This window comes from Pyxicephalus adspersus, chromosome 4, assembly GCF_032062135.1.
Source record: "Pyxicephalus adspersus chromosome 4, UCB_Pads_2.0, whole genome shotgun sequence".
Lineage (NCBI taxonomy): Eukaryota > Metazoa > Chordata > Amphibia > Anura > Pyxicephalidae > Pyxicephalus > Pyxicephalus adspersus.
In genome coordinates this window covers 7,269,142-7,294,989 of record NC_092861.1, presented here as the reverse complement: position 1 = coordinate 7,294,989, position 25,848 = coordinate 7,269,142, and the positions used below count along the sequence as shown (strand labels likewise).

The window sequence follows — 25,848 nt, the reverse complement described above, 5'->3', positions numbered from 1 at the left end:
CTCTCTCATCTCTCTCTCTCCATCTCCTTCTCTTGCTCTCTCATCCCTCTCTCCTCTTGCTCTCTCATCTCTCTCTTCTTCTCTTCCTCTCTCCTGCTCTCTCATCTCTCTCTCTCCATCTCCTTCTCTTGCTCTCTCATCCCTCTCTCCTCTTGCTCTCTCTTGCTCTCTCATCCCTCTCTCCTCTTGCTCTCTCTTGCTCTCTCATCTCTCCCCCATGTCCTCATCTCCTCCTGCGCTCAGCAGCTGCAGCCTGACTCTGTGACACATGAGCACTGCACTGGCTGTCTGATGTAAGATGATAGGGAATGGGGATGGGATGAAGGAGGGGGTGGTGAGGTTTCCTTTGCATTCCCCTGGGCTCCATTACCTGAATTGACTCAGTTTTGCAGCAAAGATCTTTCTGGTGGGAACTCAGATCCATAGAATGGAGTGTGATAGAGAAAAGAAGGCCTCCGCAGACAGAGAAAATGAGTCTATAGGATGAAGGGAGGCCTGGGTACATTTAGGGAAAAAAATTAATAAAACTATTTTTTTTCCTTCATTCATTTTTTTTTAACTTCAGTGTTGATGCTTATAAAATATAATGTGCTGCTATAATTTATCATTTATAAAAATATCAAGCCAGCCTAATATTCAATAATAGTCATTTATACTAACATTATCAATGAATGTATTTGTATTGTTTTATTAAATGCATTGTTACCTTGGTATAAATCCTTAATCTGATCCTTGGATTTATACCAAACAAATTTTTCCCATACGAAATAAAAGGAAAATGATTAATCCGTTCCCATAAAAAAAAACCCATTGTTATTGGCATATTATACATTGATGGGGCTATATGAAATATTATAAACACTACTTAATACTAAAATACATAAATACAAAAGCAATCAGATTAAATAAATTAAAATTTAACTTCCCTTTTCCTTGCTGAGAAGAGTGGAGTGCTTACTAGGACGGTGCTGAGAAGGGATAGGGAGGGGATGTTATGTCATTCACAGAGAGTTATAGCGCGGGTTGTTCACTGAATGGTGGCAACTGGCGTACTGACACTCGTGGGCAGTCGTGGCTTTGTCTCGAGAGAGGTAAATACGGGTAGTGCGTGGTGTTGGACTCATTTTTAACCATACAAAATTCTAGCACAAAGATTGTATAACAAGCAAAATTTTTCGTGTACAAACAGGACTTATACCAAGTTGGACTTATTCCAAAGCGGACTTATTATTATTATTATTATTATTATTAATAATAAACAGGATTTATATAGCGCCAACATATTACGCAGCGCTGTACATTAAATAGGGATTGCAAATGACAGACTAATACAGACAGGAGATACAGGAGGAGAGGACCCTGCCCCGAAGAGCTTACAATCTAGTAGGTGAGGGAATTTCACACACAATAGGATGGGAGATATGTAGTGGTGGGAAGTAGTGACGGTTTCAAAAGACAGAAGAGGATGGGTAGGCAAGTTTGAAAAAATGGGTTTTGAGCGCTCTTTTAAATGAGCAGAAAGAAGAAGCAAGCCGAATAGGACGAGGAAGACCATTCCAGAGAGTTGGGGCAGCTCTAGAGAAGTCTGGGAGCCACGCATGTGATGAGGTTATGAGTGAGGAAGTCATTAGTAGGTCATTGGAGGAGCGGAGAGAGCGGCAGGGGGAGTATTTTTTTACCATGTCAGAAATGTAAGTGAGACAATAACTGTGGAGATATTTGAAGGCAAAGCACAGGAGCTTGGATTTGATTCTAAGGTGAAATGGAAGAGAACTACAAAGAGATGCAGCAGAAGAGGAGCGGAGGGAAGGATGGATGAGTCTGGTTGCAGCATTTATAATAGATTGTAGAGGAGAGAGTTGGGTTAGTGGAATACCAGAGAGGACTTATACTGAGGTACCACTGTACTTTAATATTAAAGCAGAACTAAACATACCCCCTATGGCACCACCAACATCTTCACCTGGTCTTCCTATAGATTTGGGATTTTAACAATCTTGATTGGCCTGGGCAGTAATTATGAATCTTTCATGGATGCACACAAAAGTTCAGTAATTCCGGCATGGAGAAGTGCCAAGTAAATGCATTGCATGGGTAGCAAAGGGTAGCTTTGTGATTTTCATGCAGACGTTATCGCATGTCTCTTGTGCAGTAAAGCTCTGCTTGTATATAAGGTCCATATCCATTGTATATAGAGGACATATATAAGATCTTTATATCCAAGATCCTGTTTTGTCTTTAAAGTACCTGCTATCATCAGCATACTTTCACCATGGGCCATTGGTGGCATGACATTCTGCAATCCATGGTACAACCTTGGGCTTCCAAGTTGAACAATTCTGTGTGGCACGCTAGCTAAAATGTTTTTAATTTAATAGAATAGATAAATAGTAATATAATGTCTGAATTTGTAACTTCTGTGTCCCTGTTGTGGAGAATTTTGGATCAGAATCTTCTAGGCTCCCACTGCATTCTGTGTCTCCATTGTGGATGTTGTTTCTCTGGTGTCACCGGTACAAGAAGTATGAAGGATTTCAGTTACTGAAGGAGACATCTAAAGCAAAGTATATACTATAAAGTACATATTCTTCTCTTTTTAACAATTACTTTGCTGTCTCTGCCAGAAATCAGATGGTATTGGCCAAGCAGGTTCTGAGCAATATGACTTTGCAGGTGATCAATGGAAGCAGAAAATGTGACAATCAAACAGAAGAACAATGGCTGACATAAAGGGTTTATTATACAAGTCTAAGGCTTTGTTGTACTGTTCCATATTCCAGTGATTACAGCAGTGCTGTTCATGCTGGAGGGATTTATGAAATTCTTCACAAAGCAGGGTTACCGATCGGAGGAGGACTCGGACTTTGTGTCTGGTGGAAGTTTTTGGCCAATTCTACATTTCAGTTTGCAAGAAGTTGGGACATGGAGTGAGCAGGGTGAGAGGGCTCTCTTTTTACATATATTCTTGTAGGGCAGTGTTTCTCAACTTTTTAACATGGGGAAACCCATAAAATAACTTTCAGGTCTTCTTTAGAAGTGAACCCCTTCTATAATCACTATATCCAAGGCTCACTGTATATTAGCGTGGTGGTCATTGGGAAGAATGTCTCTTACATTGCTGGGAAGTATGTCACTCTTGCAGATAGCCAATTGGTGTCCGGGAGAGGCACAAACTGCTCATTGCTCAAGGAACCCCTAGCAATCTTTGGAGTAGCCCTGGTTGAGAAAAACTGTTGTAGAGCTTATGTAATGAGGGCAACCTGCAGCCAATGATCCTTGGATCCTTTGGATTAATGGGTATGCTCTTTTCTCACTTTCTCCAGAACTTTGCATAAGCCAAACCCAGTTAGTCACTGAAGATATGACAACAGAATTATTGGTAGCTTCTGCAGCCTCGGAAATTAGATCTTCTGCTTGGCCTTCTTGTTGATGGAGATACTGTAAGCTTATTTTTTGGTTTTGGGACATTGTGGATCCAATTCAAGGAATTGTAATGACTCTACCTGGGTAACAACTAATCATTTATAATTGGAAGAAGGGGTGGGTTGTTTTTTAGGAGGGATGGTAACGTGTTCCTTTGAGGATGAGAAGGAGTTCATCTGAGGACTGAAAGGCTATACTAAGGATGAGGTAGTATTTTCCTATAGGAGAGAATGTTCTTCCGGGGATGGAAGGATGTTTTGATAGGAGTGGGATGATTTTGGGAAGGTGTTCTTCTGAGGGCAGTCGGGTTATTCTGTGGACGGAAGAGTGTGTTTCTATAGGGAGAAAAATGTCTCTCTGGGGTGGGAGGTTGTTCCTCTGGAAGTGGGATGATTTGGGGAGGTGTTCTTCTGCGGGCAGTAGGACTATTCTATAGATGTGAATGTATTTTTCTATAGGAGAGAATGTTTTTTTAGGGTGCGAGGGTGTTCCTTTGGGAGTGGGATGATTTGGGGAAGGTGTTCTTCTGAGGACAGTAGGATTATTCTACAGATGGGAATGTGTTTTTCTTTAGGAAAGAATTTTCTTCTAGGGTGGGAGGTTGTTCCTCTGGGAGAGGGATAATTTTGGTAAGGTGTCCTTCTGAGGTTAGTGGAATTATTTTACAGATGGGAATGTATTTTCCTATAGGAGAGAATGTTCTTCTAAGGTAGGAGGGTGTTCCTCTGGGAGTGGGATAATTTGCGGGAGGTGTTCTTCTGAGGATAGTAGGGTTATTCCACAGATGGGAATTTATTTTTCTATAGGAAACAATGTTCTTCTAAGGTGGGAGGGTGTTCCTCTGGGAGTGGAATAATTGGTGGGAGGTGTTCTTCTGAGGATGGTAAGGTTATTCTGGAGCTAGAAGTTTTTCTTATAGAGGAGAAAGTGTTCTTCTTGTGATAGGAGGGTGTTCTGATGTGGGTGGGATGGCGTTTTGCTGGGGTTGGAAAAGTGCTTTTCTGTAGATAGAAGAATGTGTTACTTTATGTATGGTGCCTTAATGTTAATGGAAACATTATTACCTCCATAATTTAAGTTTTTGAAGAATATGGATCCAAAGAAATTAAATGACATTACCTGGGTAAAAGCTATTTATGATTAAGGGGAAAGAATGATGTTCTTCAGCAGATTGTAGGGTTTTACTTTTATTGTTTACTTTTCAATAGGGGAGAGAGTGTTCTGCTTGGGTTGTAGGGTTTTTCTGGGATAAGAGAGTGTTTTTCTGGGGAAGAACTATTTTTTCTGGAAATAGGAGACTGTTGTTTTAAGAATGGTACCTTATTTTTTAATAAAATACATTGTAAAGTCCTAATTTAGGTTTGGAAGATTATGGATGGAAGAAACACAAATGATTATACCTGGGAAACAGCTGATCCATTTAGGATTAGGGAAATGGGAAGGTAGAGTGTTCTTCTAAAGGTGGGAGGGTGTTCTTTGAAGAATAGGAGAATGTTATTCAGGGGGTGAAATAACTTTTTTGGGGCAATAGGAAGGTGGTACTTTGGGGATGGTGTTTTCTTGTGTCCTCCTTGAGATAAATGAGTGTTCTAGGGATAAGAGATTGTATTTCTGGGAATGGGAGGATGAAGGTCTGTGGATTTAAAGCCAAGACATTTTTTTTTGCATGGTGTCAGTTGGATGGGAAGTGTCCTGATGACCTTTGTCAAAGCAAGTAAAAGTGATAGGAAATTGGGGGAACTCTTTTAGTGGGGACACCTGTTATGTTGACAATGTTATAAGAAGAGATGTCTTTTCCCTTCATAAAAAGTGGAAAAAAGATACAGGCAGCAAAAATATAAAACACGGATAAATCTCTAAAGGTTCTAACAATTAAATAACCAGTCCAATACTAACATAGGCATGGAGCACAAATATGACTTGCCCCTAGTGTGTAATCATGTGCATTTCTGGTACTTTGGTTGTCCAAAGCCTCCAGGATCATTTCCCTGGTTTTTCTAGGCTGAGGGATAGAAGAACAAAGTCGCACATGTAAAGGCGGCTGAGGGGGGATTAAACAGATCATCCGAGGGGCGGCCTTATCAAAACACCCCCGGGTTGTGTATTTGACGTCGGCTGCCACTAGGTAGAAATGCAGTGATGACACATGGCAGGTTGCAGTTATATTCTCTGGTTTGGACCATTGCTTTTACACCCCTTCAAACTGGTGGAGGCTACAAAGTTATAATCCTAACCATTAACAGGAGCACTAGGTGGAAATATTTGGAAAGTTTCATTGAGCCTGTTGGAAATCCTAAAAATTCATTTTCTATAATGTAATGTAACTGGGGGAGCTGGAACATACAAAGGTTGCCAGAAACACCCAAACTTCGAGGTGGACAGGAAAGGAGACATATAAAGCTAGCGGACAACTTACCCCACCAGGTTCCATCTATATTTAAAATATTCATTTTGAGAAGATTGGCCTTTTTAAAAGATTGGCTTCTGAATGCCCAATCTTTGCCCTACTCGTGGCCGTGGTGCATTTTTGTGAGTCTAGATGTGGTCAGGGTGTTGTGTTTGCTCTCTACATTTACAATAATCATGATCATGGGACTGTGCTTGCTCTTTGTATTTACTTTTTGATGTGGTCAATGGACTGTGTTGGCTCCCGACATCTACAATAAATGTGGTTAGTGCACTGTGTTTTCTCTCTACATTTAAATTACATTTGTTTTCGTAGAAAATGTGTACGAATTCTAAATTAGTGGCATTTTTACTGTCCACATATTTACAAGGCCACAGAGTTATGTTTGCTCTCTTTTTGATGTTAAACATGATCAGTGGATGGTTTGCTCTCCATATTTACATTGGATGTAGTCAGTGGACTGTGTTTGCTCTCTATTTCTTGGTTACATGTGGTCAGGAGACTGTTGGTGCCTTCACATTGGTATTAGATGTGGTCCGGGACTGTCCCTTCATACTCTCTACATTTACATTACCTGTGATCAGGGACTGTTTGCTCCCTACATCCACACTAAATTTAGTCATGGGGCTGTGCCTAATCTTTAAGGACTGTAATTGATCTCTACTTCTATTTTAGATGTAGTCAGTGGACTGTACTGGATCTTTGCATCTTTATTACATGTGGTCAGTGAACTGTGTTGGATCCATACATCTAGAATTAAAATTATCTTGCTCAGTAGACTGTAGTTGATTTCCACATCTACCTTAAATGTAGTTGGGGGATTGTAGTTTATCTCCACATCTACCTTGGACGTGGTCAGTGGACTGTAGTTGATCTCCACATCTACCTTAGATGTGGTCGGTGGACTGTAGTTGATCTCTACATCTACCTTACATGTGTTCGGTGGACTGTAGTTGATCTCTACATCTACCTTAGATGTGGTTGGTGGACTGTAGTTGATCTCTACATCTACCTTAGATGTGGTCAGTGGACTGTAGTTGATCTCTACATCTACTTTACATGTGTTCGGTGGACTGTAGTTGATCTCTACATCTACCTTAGATGTGGTCAGTAGATTGTTGTTGATCTCCACATCTACCTTAGGTGTGGTTGGTGGATTGTTGTTGATCTCTACATCTACCTTAGGTGTGCTCAGTGGCCTGTAGTTGATCTCTACATCTTTAATAGATATAGTCAATATTTGCTCTCCACACCTACATTAAATTTGGTCAGTAGACCATGATTTTTCTGTACATTTTACAGTAGATGTGGTCGGTGGACTGTAGATGATCTCTGTATCTACCTTGGATGTGGTCAGTGGACTGTTCCTTTTCTCTAGATCTCCATTAGATGTGGCCAATTTTTGCTCTCTACATCTACATTAGGTTTGGTCAGTAGACCATGATTTTTCTGTACATTTTACAGTAGATGTGGTTGGTGGATTGTAGTTGATCTTTGTATCTACCTTGGATGTGGTCAGTGGACGGTTCCTTTTCTCTAGATCTACTTTAGATTTGGTCAGTAGACCATGATTTTTCTGTACATTATACAGTAGATGTGGTTGGTGGATTGTAGATGCACCTTGCTCTTTACATTATTATTAGACACACTCAGTGGGACTGTGTTTGTTCCTCACATTCTACACCAGATGTGGTCATGGGGCTTTTCCTAATCTACAATTTTTTTTTGACCAAGTCGCTTGGCTGTGATTGCCTTCTTCTGATACATTATATAAGCTTATAGGGCTGTGTTCACCACCTACATCTAAATCCGACATTGTCATGGGTTTGTGTTTGCTCTCTAAATCTGCATTATACTTGGTCAGAGACCTGTGTTTGCTTTTACATTTACATTACATTAGATACAGTAGCTGTGTGTGCTCTCTGTACGTCTCGATTAGGTGTGGTGGTCGCTGGACATTGTTTGCTGTTTACATTTAATTTATATGTGGTCACGGTACTGTGTTTGCTTTGTACATCTACATAAGATGTGGTCATAGGCCAATGTTTGATATTTACATCTATATATAATGGTGGTCATAGCGCAATGTTTGCTCTGCACATCAGTGTTAGACATGTTCCCTGGACTGGGTTTGCTTTGTAGATCCCAAGGCCATTTGGTTCCTAATTGCAATGCGCCTATACTCGTATGGTCTTCAGTATTCTCCCCAGAATTTTAAACTAGGTGGAAAGGAGCCATAGACAGGTGGCGGCTCCTGTATTGTGACCCAACAAAAACAGCCGGGTGGTTACTAAAAGTGTCAGGTGGTGCGCCCAGCTAAAAGAAGCTGGGGAGAACACTGGTCTTTTTTTAGAAAGGAGGCATCCTCCATCTATGTCCACCACTAATATTCCTACACAGTCATGCCTAATCTGTATTATCATTATGTATGACTAGAGCTTACTCTATGTATTGTGTATTATGAGGCGTTGATTTTGTTTTTTGGGTTCTCAGCAGGGAGAAGAAGAGCCTAGGGAGCAGAAGAACAAGGAGGAGAAGCATGACGTTGGGGGGTCCATAAAGAAAGTGGGACGACCGGGCAGGAAACGGAAAACGGAAACGGTGAGTAAAGCAAAAATACCTAGAAATGCAAATTGAAAGAAAGCTGCCATTACTCTGCTTCTAAAAAAGGCTGATTGCCTGGTTTTCGAGTTGATCTAATATTGGAGTCATTGGCCAAAAACAAGACTGCCGATAAGAAGCTCTGATTGGTCCTTGAGGCTGGGACAGTCAGGCAGTTATCTTTTAAACTGGACTGATATGGAAAATAAAGGCTGGTTTATCATTAACAATCAATCTGAATTGTCTAAGGAAAGATAAAGGGTGAAGTATCATTGGAAATGTTATCAGATGTCATTTGGCTATGTGTGCCCACTTCGTCCTGTTGACACAAGGGAAAAAGGGGATATATCTGGCATGGTCAATACACCAAAAAAAGCCTGGATATGGTTAACAAAGTTTTATTGCTCCAAATGTCCCGATCCCATAAAGATTATGCTCACTTAATTTCCAGCTGACCACCCAGGAAGTGAGTGGACTTCTACCTGGGAGGACCCCAGGCCCCAATAATTACTGACAGAGATTCAAATCTTTTCCCACTCTACCCACAGGTATAGGTAAAACTTTTTGGTTGGAGTTTACCTTTTCCTGTACCATCTGACCTGAATTTTACAACAACCGGACCTTTTATTATTCAGTATTAGCTTGCTTTTCATATCTATATAAAATTCACAGTTTTAGAAAGGACGAATGTAATTAAATCTGCAGCCATTTGTCAAAGTGGATTCAGGTCTGTGACTTTGGTTGCGTCTGAAAAAAGTTGAAGAACCGCGTTCTGAATTGACTCGGTGAAATTCAATATCGAGCCTTATGAAATATTTAAGTCATGATTTATTCACAGATATTATAGAGCAGCTGCTGTGCAGTTACTGTACTGGGAAGTCTGTTACCTAGAGTCACCTCTGACCTCCGTGCCTGACCTTTTGAAGCCCGTTTTACATTATGGTATTTTGTGCATTCCCTTTATATATGTCCTATGTAGAATTTAAAAGGGAAACTCTGGGGAGTGGAACCGAGTGCCATCTTTTGTGGTTCTCATGGTGGGAAGCAGAATTTTACAAAGCTTTTGGAGGAACCCCAAGGACAGGTTCAAGTGATCTCGAGTGGCTCCCGGTGACTGGCACCTTGCCAACCACGTGGTTACCTGCACTGTAGTGCTGGCTCTTAATGAACCAGCTTCTGCAGATTTGACAGTGAGCATCTCAGAGTAAAAAATACTTGTAGTGACTGCAACCTCACTGCCAGTCTGAACGTAACCTAACCCTAAAATAATTTTGCTGGGGGTATTGAGAAAATGCCTCTTACAATTATATATTGATATCTTGATCTTATAGACCACCTAAAAGGTAAATAATGTCATGATTGTGGTTCTTCCAAGTGCCATTAGACCTGGAACAAGGCATCATCAGATTGGAGATCAGTCAGCCACAGCTCAAGAAACCCCTGGAGGAACTATAGGGTTCCATGCAACTCTGGTTGGGAATGGCTGATGTAGAAGGTGTAGCCCAGCTGTGAAGCACTCCTGTAAATCTAGCTGTTGTTAGTTATATAAAGATTAAATGAGATTTTAGATGCTCACACAAATTACTTGTTTGGCTAGCAACTCTCAAAACAAGGACAACATCATTGTTGCTGAGTAGAATATGATTGTGCTTGGTGTGACCATAGTACTGGTCCCTCCAGAGCAGGGTTTCCTAACCTTTTTAACATTTGGGAACCCTGGAAATAACTATCAGGTCTTTAGGGAACCCATCCTATAAATATATACACAGCTCACTGAACATTGGCTTAGTGGTCATTGGAGACAATTGCCGGCCAGTGGGAAGGCCGCCATCTTTACAGATAGCCTAAAAGATCTTTGGTGCCAGTGGTAACTGACCAGAGAGTCACAAATTGCCCATTGCTCAAGGAACCCCTAGCAACCTCTGGAGGAACCCTGGTTGAGAAACTCTGCTCTAGAAGGTAGAATATGGGGTCTTCGACTTTGGTGTTTGAGAGCTGGGATCTACTCATATTTTTTGTATTTCTCTAAAGGAAGGCAGTAAATGAGTTCATAAGGTCTTTATATACGGTACTGAACCTGAAGTTTACCAAACATACATGATGTTTGGTGAATCTTAGATACTTTCCTTCATGAAAAAAACCCCCCAAAGAATCAGAAAATAACTGTTTTGTGTTTCTACCAAAATTCGTCCTGCATGCGGCCCTCAAAAACATTTGAAGACTCCCCTCATAGAAGGTTGTTGGGTAGACAGCAATGCCCAACCATATAGACATTCATTCTGGTTTCTAGTTCTCATGCAACTTGGCCAATTTTGCTTTCCCCTCTGATTGCGATCAGAGAGAGATAGGGCAGGGGCCCCAAATTTAATTAAAAATCTGTGCAACAATGTGCTCCTCTCACATCCATAATCACTTACTGTGTAGCAGTCCCTTAGGTTAGCTCTACTCAATGCAGTGATGTATATCTGGATAAATAAGTATGCAGGCTGGGACTTATCTAGCTCTTCATTAAGTAGATACAAATCAAACAATATAGGCTCCCATCCAAAGTTTCTTTGTAAGTTTGCAGATGTGTAAAAAGGCAGAGTAAAAATGTCTCGATGACTGATAGTCCTGCAAAATTACATCACTTCCCCCAGGTATAAATAAATCCTTCAACATCTAAACATTGAATTAACAAGGGTGGTTCCTTCTGATGGTGAGTTTTTTATATAGCCATGGGGAAACATGTCCAGCATTTGTTTTTTATTATCACCAAATAAACCGTGTCCTTTTTCAAGCTCACTAAATATATTGAACCCTGAGGAAGGAATAGTCCCTGAAACGTGTTGGCTGTCTTACTAGAATTATTGTGCTTCACATGACCTTGCTTGATGTTCTTCAGCTATGAACTACTGATAAATTGACTTCAATGCCTTCTATATATTTGCTGTGTACCCATTCTGCCAGCTCAAGACAGTTGGTGCATTCAGAAGAAAAAAGTAAAGTTCCTACGGTGGTAACAGTGCACAGAATTGATTGATTGTTGGGACTAACGTATGCATCTTTTCCATTTTGTCTATAAGGTTCAGTTCCATTTATTCTGTATTATGTCTAACACAGCTTTGTCTAATCCTTAGATTTATGGTTTCGGCACCCCAGTGACCTCACATTTCTGTACAGCATTTATACATTTTGGTCACCTACCTGAGTCCAAACTTTAATTGGACGGTTAGGGAGCAGAAGCACTTTGATGAGCTTTTCCCTCCCTGCTTTCTGAGTTCTCTTATCCTATCGTCATGCTTTTGTTTGCACATGTGCATGCAGCTCATGAATTCGTCTTTGCCTTGCCCAATTTGGACTTCAGTGTTCTCCCCAGCCGCTTTTAGCTGGACACACTACCTGGCACTTTTCAATAACCACCTGGCTGTTTTTGGGTGGTTACTGAAAAGTTAAGACACAATACAGTCTACCTACCTACATCTCCTTACCACCCAACTAAAAAAAACATTCTGGAGAGAACACTGGACTTCTTGTAAAACAAATTATAAAAGGTTGATACCAGCTAAAATCTGGGATCTTACTCTAGTTAAACCTACATTTAATGATTTTTTTTTTTAATATTTGCCTAGGGTTCACACTTTAAAAATGACACTTACCTGGATCAATCTGAGTTGGCTCACAAAGACTATGTGAATGGATTGCTCATCAATCAGTTTCCCCGCTGCAATAAATAATGGATTTATTGTACAAGGTATTTTTTTCTGATTGGAGCTACATGGCCAAAAAGAACAAAGAACGAGAGATTTACAACCTCTCAACAGTTTCATGACTCCAGCCAGAATAAAGATAGGCTAAGAAAAGCAGCTCATATTGATGAAGCGTTACCTTCTAGGGATGACAACATCGCAGCCCAAAACTCATAGTGAATTTAACCAGATTGCTGCAAAATGATTTTTTACAGTGAATTATTAGATAGCTGTAAGGAAAGTTTATCAATTTGTTATTGAATACAAAACGTGCCCTAAAGACTCAGCTCCCCACTGTAGCAGGGTACAATTTGGAACCATTTTTAACACTGAAGGGCAGTAAAAAGTACTATATGGTAATAGCTTCTCTTTTGGAACTCAGTATAAGGTATTGATCATTACATGGGGTTGAATAATTGCCCTGTAGAGTGCACTTTGGGTTGGTTTGGTGCAACAAACTTCATTCATCTTTCACTACGGACTACTTCAATTGACATTCAGTTCTTGAGACATAAGGACTGCTGGGCTGGCAGTAAAGCTTGACAAGGGCAAAAGTTAATGGATACCAGTGTGTCACAATCATCAGTATGGCCAATGGTATATTTTCAATCTTTCTAATGATTGAATTTAGGTGTTTTCAGTAAAGGGTACTTTAAATTAGCATTTTAGGCAATTGTGCTGCTCCAACCAAGTGGTAACAATTTGGTGAAGGCCATTTTCAGTTTCAGCTTGACGGGGGCTACAAATCCAACACCATCAAGGAACGGTTTGATATGTTTAGTTTGGAGGATCTCTAGTATACTGACCTCAACCCTACCAAACACCTATGGGATGAAGTGAAGTGTTAGGCAGGTCATCTCATCCAATGTTGGTACCTGACATCACAAATGGGCACAAATACTGACAGACACACTCCCAAATCTCATTTAAAGCCTTCCTAGAAGAGTGGAGACACAAAGGTAAAGGGGAAAACTCCATTATAATTCCAATGGTTTCTGACACTTTTATTGTTTAGGTGTGGTGGTTAGGTGTTCATAAATGTATATGAACGTATATGTATACCACATAGTCATTAGATATCCAAGGTGTTGTGTCATGTGATACACAAATGTGTTGGGTCATAAAAATTAGATTAAAATGGCAAGGAGGCTCACATACGTGATATCTCAACCTTGTGATAATATTATATCAGTCTCGATTTCTGCATCCTATGTGACTTTTTCATATCAAGGACGACATCCTGTCACATTGTTATGTGTTTGGTTTGGCAAAAAGCAAACATGTCATACCAGCACAAACACCAACTGTTAAGCATGGCGGTGGAGGGCTGATGGTTCAGACATCCCAATATATTATTTTACACATGACCATGAAATACATCCCATATTTTTCTTTGATTTAATCCCTGGTTTATTCCCCTTGACTTCTAGAAACAAATCACACCTCCAGGTTTATTGTACAGTCTGGCTTGTTTAATCACAAGTACAATCTGATCATACTGTTCCGAGATTCATGAGATCTCACTAAGCTCAGCTGGATTAAAGTACAGAGCGATCATGTATCCCATCCCCTTCACGTCTGCCGCAGTCTGGATCCCAAGTGTCACCTGCCCGACATGATTCAGTCACATGAGGACACAGCTAAAAAAAATTACCGTGAACAGAAAATGGAGCTATTAGTGACTTTCCCCCTCCCTAACTGCCTCCTTCCTGATTACCTAACTTCCTGTTACCAATTTATCCTTAATAGGACCAGCGTGCAAAACTGTGCTGCAGTTATACCCTGACAGCAATGGAGTTTAGCTACATTTTGGATTAAGAAATGATTAGTACATACTATGGAAATATTTATAAGGCAGTGAATCATTCACTATATGTTCTTCAGTGGAGAGTCTTCCAGTGGCAGTGATTGGTTCTCCAACAGAAAATGTTTGGTAAATATTAGATTTAGCTCCTTATAAATAGACTCTTATATACAATATATTAAATATGTGATCATAATACAATTCTGTTGCACTCTATACCTAAAGAACCACAATTCTTTCACAATCTATACATAGAACACCTCTAACATCGACCAACTTCTGAACATCATCATAATGCCATTCTATTCTACTATATACATAGAACCCTACACCTCCAATATGACCGACCACTAGACGCCATCATACTACAATCCTATTACACTCTATACATAGACCACTACACCCCAACATGGCCGACCACTGGACACCATCATAGTACTGTTCTATTACACTCTACACTACAGTGTGGTCACTACACCCCAACATTACCCGACTGCTGGACATGATCATAATACTATTCTATTACACTCTGTATATAGAACACTACACCTCCAACATGGTCGACCACTGGACACCATCATCATACAATTCTATTACACTCTATACATAGAACACTACACCTCCAAGATGGCCGACCACCGGACACCATCATAACACTGTTCAATTACACTCTATACATAGAACACTATACATAGAACACTACACCTCCAAGATGGCCGACCACCGGACACCATCATAACACTGTTCAATTACACTCTATACATAGAACACTACACCTCCAACATTACTGACCACTGGACTCCATCATAATGCAATTCTATTACAGTTTATACATAGAGCACTACACCTCCAGGATGGCTGACCACTGGACACTATATTCATACAATTCTATTTCACTCTATACATAGAACACTACACCTCCAGGATGGCTGACCACTGGACTCCATTATAATGCAATTCTATTACACTCTATACCTAGAACACTACACCTCCAACATGGCCGGCCACCGGACATCATCATAGAACACTATATTCCCCACATGACCGAACACTAGACCCCATCATAATACAACTTTATTACACTCTATACATCAACAACAACACTAAATCCCCTACATGACCCACCATTGGATACAACCATAATACCATTCTGTTACACTCCATACATAGAACACTACAGCTGCCTAGCAATTCTCTCAGAACTCTACCATGGAAGTCAGAGCATGTTGCTCCACAAAGAAACATTCGGCCTGATTTAAAACCTCCAACACCGGAGGAACTTTAATGGATTTCATAAAATCATTTCCTATTTATTGGCAAATGTTTTCAATCTTGGAGAGCTTTAATAAATCAGACCCAACTTTCAAAGAATGATTTTTTTCTTTCCCCCATTTAAACATCAAACAGGCCAGGATTTACTACTATGGTTTTTGTTGACAAGTTAATGTTATTTGACACGCGATGTGCCCTAAAGCTGGTTACAACCATTCGGAATCTAAATCTGCTATGTAAACTCTTTCCACCTTTACATAAAAATCTGTTTTTCAGTCATTCTAACCTAGGAAATGTTCATAAACCAATGCTGCTGTTATTACAATATGTAGCACAAATTTTGGATTGTGGTGGAAAATGTTTTTTAAAGAGTGGCCCTTAAATGTGGCACCAGAGAGCTACACGTAATAGTCACCAAATATGGTACACGTCCAACCTTTTGGTTTCAGTCCATACGGTTATCCTGTACACACTACACTGGCAGCAGCAAAAACTCAGCAGATTTACAGGTGGCATCAGTCTTGGCACTTGGAAAGAGATTCAGGGCAAGTGCCCAGGTGCCTAGTTCCAATGGCCACCATATAACAAGTCCTGTACTTTGTGTGCCGGAGTTACCTGTAGGTTGAACTGGCCTTGAATCCAACACCCCTGTACTTTTCTTCAGATAACCAGTAGGAGTTGGATCTGTTTTGCCCTCTGCTACTATGATAATGTCACCTTTACAAGGTAATATCAAGGTTTGAATGCCATTTGGTACACACAAATCTTTTGAGGCTACTGAGAAATTAATTTTTTGATTTGTATAAGTTTATCTTTCAGATACAGTGAGAGGTTTGAAAACTTGATCCCGTAGTTTCCTCGACAGCATTAGCCTTGGCTCTTTATGATCTTTGTTTAGACTAGGGCTTCAGTTCGGTTGCCTTTACGTTGTTCTGTCTTCTGCGACACACCAGTACAAGAATTGTGGGTAATTTGGATCTGTGGAGAGTTTTGTGTGATGCCCTCGAGGATTTCTTGTTACATAGTAAAACTGGAACACAGTGCCCAATGTTTGAGATTTTATGTTTTTTTTCCCTATAAAGTGCATGTGAGTGGAACATTCCGAAGCACGTTCCAGGGGTTAACCATGTCCCCGCCGGTAAGCCTGGATAATGAAGGGCCTTGGGTTTGTGACTGCGAGTACTGAAGGGTTAATAGTGTTGGCCTGGCAGAGGCAGTTTAAATTTAGTTGAGATAATTGCACCATGTCTGAGATAATTCAGCTTGGCTCACATCTCTGTGATGTCATTGCTCTTGCCTCTCATGGCCTGTTCCCAGCATTCATTCCCCTCGTATAACGCTGGCAGCTATGCCCCATCCCGCCCCAATGCTCACACAGAGCTGACGGCTATTTCAGGTCAGTAGAATAGATGGGACAGTCAATCAACTCTTCAGGTTTTATCATTTCTTCATGTCTGGATGGTAAGTTGGTCTTTTGCCATGGAAAGAGATCCAGTTAAATCTTGGCTGGTTACTAAAACTGCTGAGTTTGCAGTATCAGCTCAGTTTCACAGAAGCGTTGATGGAAACCCACCATGGTTGAGGAATCTAAAGTGAACCTGTCCTACTAGACTCCAAATAATGGTGGCAAGGAGCAGAAACCTTTAGTAACCTGTCGATCTCTTTCATGGTCTGTTTTCTCGGTGCTTTTGGTGGGGGGGGCCTCCAAAGTTCAGACTTCATATAGGCCCCAAACTTCAGACTTGAAGCTCTTCCTCACTTCTTGGACAAACTCATTGGAAGGTGGGCTGTCTGAAGGGTGTAAAGCTCAAAGTTGGAGTCTGAGCTCCCCTTAGCCTTCCACCCCATCTCCTTGGTTACTCACCTTTATGGACCCTCATGTCCTATTTCTCCAGTCTAGTCTTCTCCAGTCTTTCATTCTCTCCTTTACCTTCTCTCTCTTTCTCCTTTTCTCCCTTTCTTTCCTTCTCTCTCTTCCTCGCTTTCTCTCCTTTTCTCTGTCTTTCTCTCCCCCTTCTTTCTCCTTATCTCTCTTTCTCCCTTACTCGCTCTCTCTTTTTATCCCTCTCTTTCTTTTTTACTCTCTCTTTTTCTTACTCTGTCTTTGTCTTTCTCTCCCTCTCTTTCTTTCTTGTTCTCTCTTTTTCTCTCTCTTTCTCCCTCCATCTCTTTCTCTTTCTTGCTTTCTTTTTCTCTCTCTTTCTTTATGTCTCCCTCTTTTCCTCTCTCTTTCTCCCTCCATTTCTTTCTCTTTCTTGCTTTCTTTTTCTCTCTCTTTCTTTCTTTCTTTCTTTCTTTCTTTCTTTCCTTCTTTCCTTCTTTCTCACTAGCTTTCTCTCTTTCTCTGTTACTATCTTTTTCTCTTTATTTTTCTTACTCCCTCTTTTTCTTTCTTTCTTACTCCCTTTTTCTCTCCCTCACTTTCTTTCTCTCTCTTTTTCTTACTCTCTCTTTCTTTCTTTCATTTTTTCTTTCTCTCTTTCTCTGTTACTCTCTCTTTCTCTCTCTTTTTCTTACTCCCCTTTCTCTCTCTTTTTCTTACTCCCTCTTTCTCTCCCTCTCTTTCTTTCTCTTTATTGTTTTACTCTCTCTCTTCTTCTCTTTCTCTCTTTCTTTCTCACTCCCTCTATCTCTTTCTTTCTCTCCCTCTCTCTCTCTCTCTCTCTCTTTATTACCACACAGTTCCTATTAACCTTCCTTCATCACTCCATAGTTTTATATCCCCCTCACTTTCTCTCCTTGTCTTTTTCTCCATCTTTCTCTTCTTCTGCTGAGCTGGTTTCTTTTTAGATGGATTGAATGTTTTTGGCACTCAATACCAGCAAATGTAGCCGCCAGAATTTTTGGCAAAAAAAAAGAAAGGGTGTTGGGCCAAACATCTGTTGTGGTTATTTCTAGGAATCGGCTGGACCTTTTGTGGAAGTTGAGGGATCTTCTATCCGTTCCACCTGGGATAAGCTTGATGAGTGATGAAAACTGTCAACATTTATTTAGATACTGAAATACAACTGGCCTTCATTCAAATAAAGTGCAGAGGGCGATGCTGTAGGAGGAACAGGGGGAAAATATGACCTGTCTGCCAACATGGCGCTTGTAAACAGCTTCTTCTGCATCTGTTGCATTCTGGAATCAAGCATGAAGAGCCAAAATGGACATTCCCTTTAAATACTTTAAATTCTTTAAAGGAAGATCCGTAAGATATGCATTGATAGGTTAGAACCTTGGTCAACTTTTTTGGGTATGTTCATGTGTAGAAGAGTTTTTATCTATTTATGTTTAACCTATGCATGCCAGAAAAAAATCAAAAACCGCCCCACAATATATTTGATTGGTATTCAGAACAGGAATTGAGGGAAATTTATGCACATCCCTACTGATAGGTGGTATTTAGAAGACAGGAAGTCGGGGTAAACCTTTGCACCTCCTGGTTGATGGATATCAGACATAACAAGAAGTGAAAGAAATCTGTTCACATCCTATATGAAAGTTGGTAAAACCGGAAGTGAGAAAACTTTCACCACATCCCATATAAAGATTGTGACATAATAGGAAGTAGATGTAAAAAGAAATGTCTGAAGGCCCTTTCAGACCTGAGATGTCAAACATCATGGCAGAAAGGCAAACTGCACCACAGGCATCAAAATTGGCGTCTCATATCATAACAGACATCCAAAATGGACATGTTGCCTTTGGGAACTGTGCCACCATTTTTAAAATCCGATCTGGTGTATATATGAGCAAATATGAGCTTGTTGGGCATTCTGTTCCAAAACCATGGCCATTAATTGAAGGTGACCTCCCCCCATCCTTTGCTACGATACTTTGGGAAAATTTCCCAAAAAATTTTAAAGTGTTTGTGGGAACGTGTGACTATTCATCGAAAAAGCATTTGCCAGGTCAGGTTTAAAATGTGATCAAAAGTCTAGGTATGCAGTGGGCACCTTAGTTCCTCCCAAAGGTGTTCAGTAGAGTCACTTGAGTGCCTTTACACTAAACTGGCAAAGCCATGAATTCATTGAGCTGCTTTGTGATCAGGTATACAATTACACTGGAACGCAGCAGAAAGGGGCTTTCCCCAAACTGTTACCAAAAGGATAGCACCATTGCCCAAAATGTCTGTGGCGTTACCAGTACACTTTTTACTGTAACCACCTAAAGGCAATCATTTTGAATGTTCGTATACTTTTGGCCATATAGGAAGAGGTGATGTTAAGATATTAACCAACTTTTGCCCATGCCGTGTTGTTCCATTGGGTTCTAGTCATTAGGGAGGTTATGATAAAAGAGTTCAGGACTCATTAGTGTGACATAAATCACCTTCAGCTTCTGTTTCCTATGCCAATATAAGAAGGATGCAGACAGCACATGGGTGCTGGCAGTCTGACCACACCCTGACCACAGTCCTGAGAACCATGTCTGCAAAAAATGTCCAGGAGAGAAACATGTCACCTGCTTGTTATCTGGACCAGGCATTCTTCCTGTATGGTACCGCAACCCCTTTTACGTCTAGCTTGTGGCTGTATTGTCTCATTCAACTGCTCTGCATGGTTAATACTGAAAAGTTCAGTGACCCTTAAATTTTGGTGCAGCTATACTGTTCCTGGTGCCTTTCTAAAAATGCAAATGTACCTTATATTAAAAGAGAAAAATATTTATATCTTTGGTTTTTCTCCACACTGCTACTAAATCAGACATTTTAGGTTGCCATTGATCATAGAATACTGCGCTAATGTTGCAGATAGCAGGAGGAACTACGACTCTCAGCAGAAGAACCTGGAAGTGTTGGGTAGCTTTGGTGTTGCTGCCTGACTTAGAGTAAAGCATGCATCCTATTTTATAACAAGTTCAGAGTTGAAATATTTTTTATATGTATCCATCCTGGTAAAAAGCATTACTGTTTGGATTTCTCATCACTTTTGGTCCCAGTTACATGACCAATATAGATGCACAATGGGAACAGAAGCCAATAGACACCTGATAACCATTACTTACTGGATCCAAAGCTAAAGATTAATAAAGAAAATCTTTTAGCCTAGATGCACTTTAAACTTATAACTTTGTACCTTGTAAGATACCTTGAATCTTCTGAAGTCCTTGTTGATCAGAGAAAGTTAGGGCTAATTAGGACTCATCTGTGTTGTCCATGGTCAACATTCTGTAGGATGGTGAATATATACAGGGTAACTACTTTAGATACAGGAAATGTTGGTTCAGCATCTCAAACAGTGGCCTCCATACTTTCAAAAAAGAGAAGCGCATGATACGTTGAAGATCATGGTTTGGCCCTGAAGAACATTGAGGCATATTTGACTTTTCTTAGTACAGATGGTTGCAATCCTCTGTTCTGGTTTACTCCAACACATAATGTCTGCCTTGACCCTTGTCAAAATCAGCCTCCTAGTCTGTTGAGTGTTTTTTGACGTGACCTTTCCACGGATGTCACTACACCAAGGTCCCCAGTCTGTGCCTCTTTTCTGTACAGGCTTACCCACAGCACAGAGGAGACTTGTGGTCGATGTTTAGAGGAAATGACAGCCAATGGTGAACACGGTACTCTAAGTAGACGCTCTACACGGGATGTGGAAACTAGTAAAAGTGCTTGAAAGAGAAAGTGAGAGAGACATGTGAGGCTCTCAGCATTGCTGTACACGGCCTTATCACCACCACGTGCCTTACGTACGCCGAGGCCCAGGCAAGATGCCGTCCAGGCCCATGGTGAGCAACGTGTGCGTCTGCCTTGTGACCGGGGATGAGGGTTTGTGTGGCTGGGAGACATTGCTCCAACTACATAACCCTTGTAAGATCTTTTAAGAGATAGTTCATCTTCCTGAAGTGCAGGCAGGATGTCGCGAAAGCTTGCAGTGAGTTTAGAAGTTCTGAATCTTCGATAGTCATAGTTCAGAAACTGTAATGCCTAGGGAAGGCTTAACACAAAATCAGTTGAGGTGGGAACAGGTCCTTATTCTAGAATGTTGGATTCTTGGGACACTGCGAAACCCATTACTGATGACTTTGTACAAAAAGTGATGGTTATATCCAGTCACTCAGAGATCTTCCAGTATGCTGAAATGCCATCAGTATTATCTTCTGTTTAGTGTAGAGCCAAATGATTTTGCGGTCTGTTTCATGGGAAACTGATGGAACATTTTAACTGCATGTATATGGAGTTATGTTTGTAGTGTTTATCCTTTATTGCAAAGCTATTCTTTACCCAAGTCAGGCAAAGTGACATGTTCTCTTGGTGGTGTGGTGGAGTGGTGGCACATATTTTCTTTTCCTTCATTCCCCACTATTCTGTTAGCTGAGGAGCCAATAGGATAAATTGTCTGTCCAAGTATGGAAGCGCTTGTGGCTCATTTCAAATGGCAGTGTTTGGTGCTTGGCCCTGCATTATCATCTGATAGAGGGAAGAAGATCCCTGGAGTTATTCAGGATTCACACAGGACATATCTTTCTTCTTCCCTGGAAGTTGAATGCATAGCAGGGGAAAGAAGTAAAAGTAAATGTTGTCAAGAATAGGGGCTTAAAGCCTGGACACAACATAGGCTTACTTTGATGTAAAAATGTATGTGATTTTAAATTTTCAGCATTCTCGCTTTTCCATATTTTTGTCGTTGCATGAAATATAAAGATTTGCAGCTTGGCCTCTAGGGGGAGCTCCTGATCAGATCAGCTAGTGATAATATAGAAGCCATACCATTAATTGTTTTTAATAAAGTCAGCTGACTCGTTCATTTGTATATAGTGGATAGAGTGATAAAGCAAAACCATTGTGTAGTAGGAAGCAAATCATGTGTATATTTGAAGCAAATATGGCTGTGCTTGTGTACAATTATCAGTATATAATATATGCAGCAGAAGAAAATGGGCCTTAAGTGGGGTATCAAATAGAACAGTACTACAATTCATGGCTAGCAGGTCTAAGTTGAAAGTTAGGATGCCGATGGCCTGTCCACCACTCATTATGCAGTGGATAAAAGAGGGGAGCAGTGAGTTCTTGAGGAGTTAAAGGACGAGATAAGTAAAAGTACCTTTAATGTTCCCTCTAGACCCAAATGTGCATTTACCTCTTGCCATGCAGTGGAAACCCTATCACTGGGGTAGGTTTTTATCTATCTCATTGGGTTCTGCTTTAAAATTCCAGTCCATGACCCCATGTGAATTCAGGAACAGTAAGGCACAGGCGGCATTAAAACATTTCCAGAAGTTCTTATCCCCCTTGTTGGAACACTTTACTGTCCTGACAGGTAATGATGAAAAATCTACCAGAGAGGTTCTAATCCCACACTACATCATCTTAAAACAACTACAAAATGTGGTTTAGGTTGGGCCCATTTACTGTGGCCTTTAGAAAATACAGGGAATCTACAGTCATTTGATTCTATAAGTACACCTCATGGAAGCTGTTAGATTTATATATATATATATATATATATATATATATATATATATATAAATATATATCATTATCAAATCTCTAAATGTTTCCATCCAAGATTCACCCACCTTTAACCCAAAATTCTCACATTTTCCACACTGGATTCTATTAGAAAAAGTACCAATTGTAAAAATTGATTCATACCATTTTCTGAGTCCAGTGTGAAGAATCTGTAGATTGTAGATAAAAGTTGGATAAGTTATAAGAGGAAAGGTTTATAAATAGATCTCAAGGTCTTTCAAACCATGCCCACATGCCAACATCCCTAAAGCTGCTTACACATGTCAAATTTATGTAGCTGGAAACAAATTTTGTAAGTTTCCAGAGACTCTAGAACAAATCAATGCAGTACCCAAGGCTCTGTTTAGTTCTATGAAGAGGGAGGGGGCACCCAGTTGTGTTCTCCCATAGGAAAAGACTGTGGTCATCTCCACTTACTGATCATATAGTGATCCACCATGGCAGATTGCTAAAGACATGGGGGGACTGCTAAATAACCACTAGATTTTCACTCAAGAAGGTCAACGTTGTTCTTCTCCGGGGGCAATTAGTAAGTGTTTAATAGCATAAGACCCTCCGAAGAAGATTGTGGATTGTCTAGGAGTCTGGCCAAGGAATTTGAAAAGATCAACAAATTATTTGAAATCAATCACTTCACTGTTAGGAAAGCGGTCCATGGTCCACGCATGGTCTAGATCAGTATTTCTCAACCAGGGTTCCTCCAAAGATTTCTTGCGGTTCCTTAGGCAGTGGGCAGTTTGTGCCTCTCAGGTCAGTTTAACTGACACCAGGGATCATTTTGGCTATCTATAGGGGCGGCAGCCTTTCCAATGGCCCGAAATGTAAGAGTCATTCTTCCTACTGAGCACTATGCTAATTGAGCTGTGGATAAAGAAGTTATGAACAGTGTGAACGTGTGAACAGTGTGAAAGTGTGAACAGGGGTTCCTTAGGACATGAAAAGTTGGTTCAAGGATCCCCTATATTAAAAAGGTTGGGAAACACTTGTCTAGATTTTTAAAGTCCATACTGGTTAGCCCAGCAAATGTATCCCAAAAGCTGACTATTTATTACTAAATGAAGTCTCCAAGAACAGCAATGCCAAGACCTACAGTTAATTCTTGGCATTGAAGTTCATACATCTACAACCAGAAGTAGATTGAACCAGCAGCCACTTAAACTGTAGAGAATATGTGGAAGGAAGAAGTCTTTCCAAAAGGAACATTGGAAGAAGACTACACTATGCCATATTTGTAGGGACGATTCCACGAGCCCCTAAAAATTTAATATGTCTCTAATTTTTAAATATGTTAAAAAAAAGGCAAAACATTTTCTGGGTTGTACTTATTTTTTCACATGGTAAACTTCTTCAGTGGAGTCTTTAAGAAGTACAAATAATAAATACACAAAAGCATGAATGAATGGTGAAAAGATGAATGATGGTCTGGAAAAAAGCACATTGTAGTTTTTGGCCTGTGGATGTAGTTGATACCTGTCTACGCATGCATAGGTATAAATGGGTCCTCAAACCAATCAGACAGATTGGGCCTGTAAATATGATATTGTAAATATATACCATCTATGAATAATGTTGATGATATGTTGTCTTTTTTTGTGGGTCAATATTTAGGCCCCGTAGAAGAACCTAGTAATGCATGATTGGGAGTGCAAAGATTGTAAAAATGCATGAAAGCTGAAAATGAGGGTGTATATGTAGCAAAAGTTTTAAACTTTTTTCTTTTACATTCATCAGCTTTATACTTCATGTTTAGTGGCCGTTTAATAGTCATGCTGTCAGTGTGTACAGACTGTAATAGTCTGTTATCATAGCATGTAATAACGGGCCGCCTATTCTTGCAGGGAGTTGTGGTTCCATGCATTGCCCAAGCTTGCACCCCTTCATTGGAGTACAGAGTGTCCTGACTTTACCCCCTCTCCTACACCTGTCCCGACCCCCACCCCCCTTACCGGGATTCCAGTGCTGACAGCCCTAATGTTATAATCTTGCCCTCCAGCCTACACATCAAAGAAGAGCCTGTAGGGCGGGGACCGAGATGACAGATTAAATGCCGGATCTGAGTGATAGCAGGTAAAGATTCTGCAAACACAGGTTTTCTAAAAATGAGGAAGAGGGCTGGAGGGAGCTGACAGATTTGGAACAAAATGTTTTAGGTTCTTTTTTCCCCCAGAGCCACCTTTCAGGTAACCCTCCTAAAGAGATGCAAGCTTCTGCCTTTGTCCCTGTCACTGCCCGTTCACTGCTTCCATCTTTTCCTTGTCTTCCTCTGTGTCCTCAAACTTCTGTCTTCTTCATTGACTGGGCTTCAGATTACGTAAATCACATGCATGCATGATATTTGCTTTATCAAGGGAACTTTTTCCCTACATCTTACAGATGTTACTTCCGTCTTCTTCTAACCATCTATGGTGGCCACCATATTATGCTTTCTTCATTTGCTTGGCCCCAGAATACGTAAATCACATGCATGCTCATGGTAATTGCTTTGTCTCTGGGACTTTTTCCCAACGCCCTACAGATGACACTTTTATCATCTTCTCACCATCTATGGTGTCCACCATCTTATGTCTTCTACATTGGCCGGGCCTCAGATGACATATTATCCATGCATGTACACGGTAGCTGCTTTGGCTACGGATGTTACGGACGATGCTTCCATCTTCTCACCATCTATTGCATCCACCATCTTCTGTCTTGTTCACTGGTTTCTTAAATCCCATGCATGTACATTGTGGTTTCTTAGATGGAGCCTTTTTTCCAACATTTTACAGACGACACTTCTTTTTACAGACCCATCTTTTTCCCACTGTCTACTGTATCCACCATTTTATGTCTTCCTTGTTGGCTGGGCCTTAGTTTACATAAATCCTATGCATGTACGTGGTAGCTGCCTCATCTCAGCACATCTCAGCATCTCAACATCTCATGAGTGGGACTTCCTTCTTCTTTCTGTTGTCTTTTGTTTCCAGCATCTTCCATTTTCTTCATTGTTTGGGCCTCAAATGATGTACTGTCTGTAAATGAACATGGACGTGGTAGCTGCTTCGTCTCAGCACTTTTTCTGAACATCTTACAGATGACACTTCCATCTTCTTCCTGTTGTGTATTGTGTCCACCATCTTCCATCTTCTTCATTGGCTTGGCCCCAGATGATGTG

At 40.5% G+C, this 25,848-nt stretch overlaps 1 protein-coding gene across 5 annotated transcripts in view; it reads left to right on the top strand.

The window, feature by feature from the left end:
* Positions 1–25,848, top strand: part of DNMT3A (DNA methyltransferase 3 alpha) — a 124,322-nt gene that overhangs the window by 34,072 nt on the left and 64,402 nt on the right. For 4 of the 5 annotated variants that reach the window (XM_072407306.1, XM_072407304.1, XM_072407302.1 and 1 more), the window contains exon 3: positions 8,324–8,431. In XM_072407306.1, the coding sequence (XP_072263407.1) occupies positions 8,324–8,431 (108 nt within the window). Of the gene's footprint in view, positions 1–8,323; positions 8,432–20,839; positions 20,951–25,848 lie in introns of those variants that run through there. The other variant, XM_072407307.1, reaches the window with a different exon arrangement.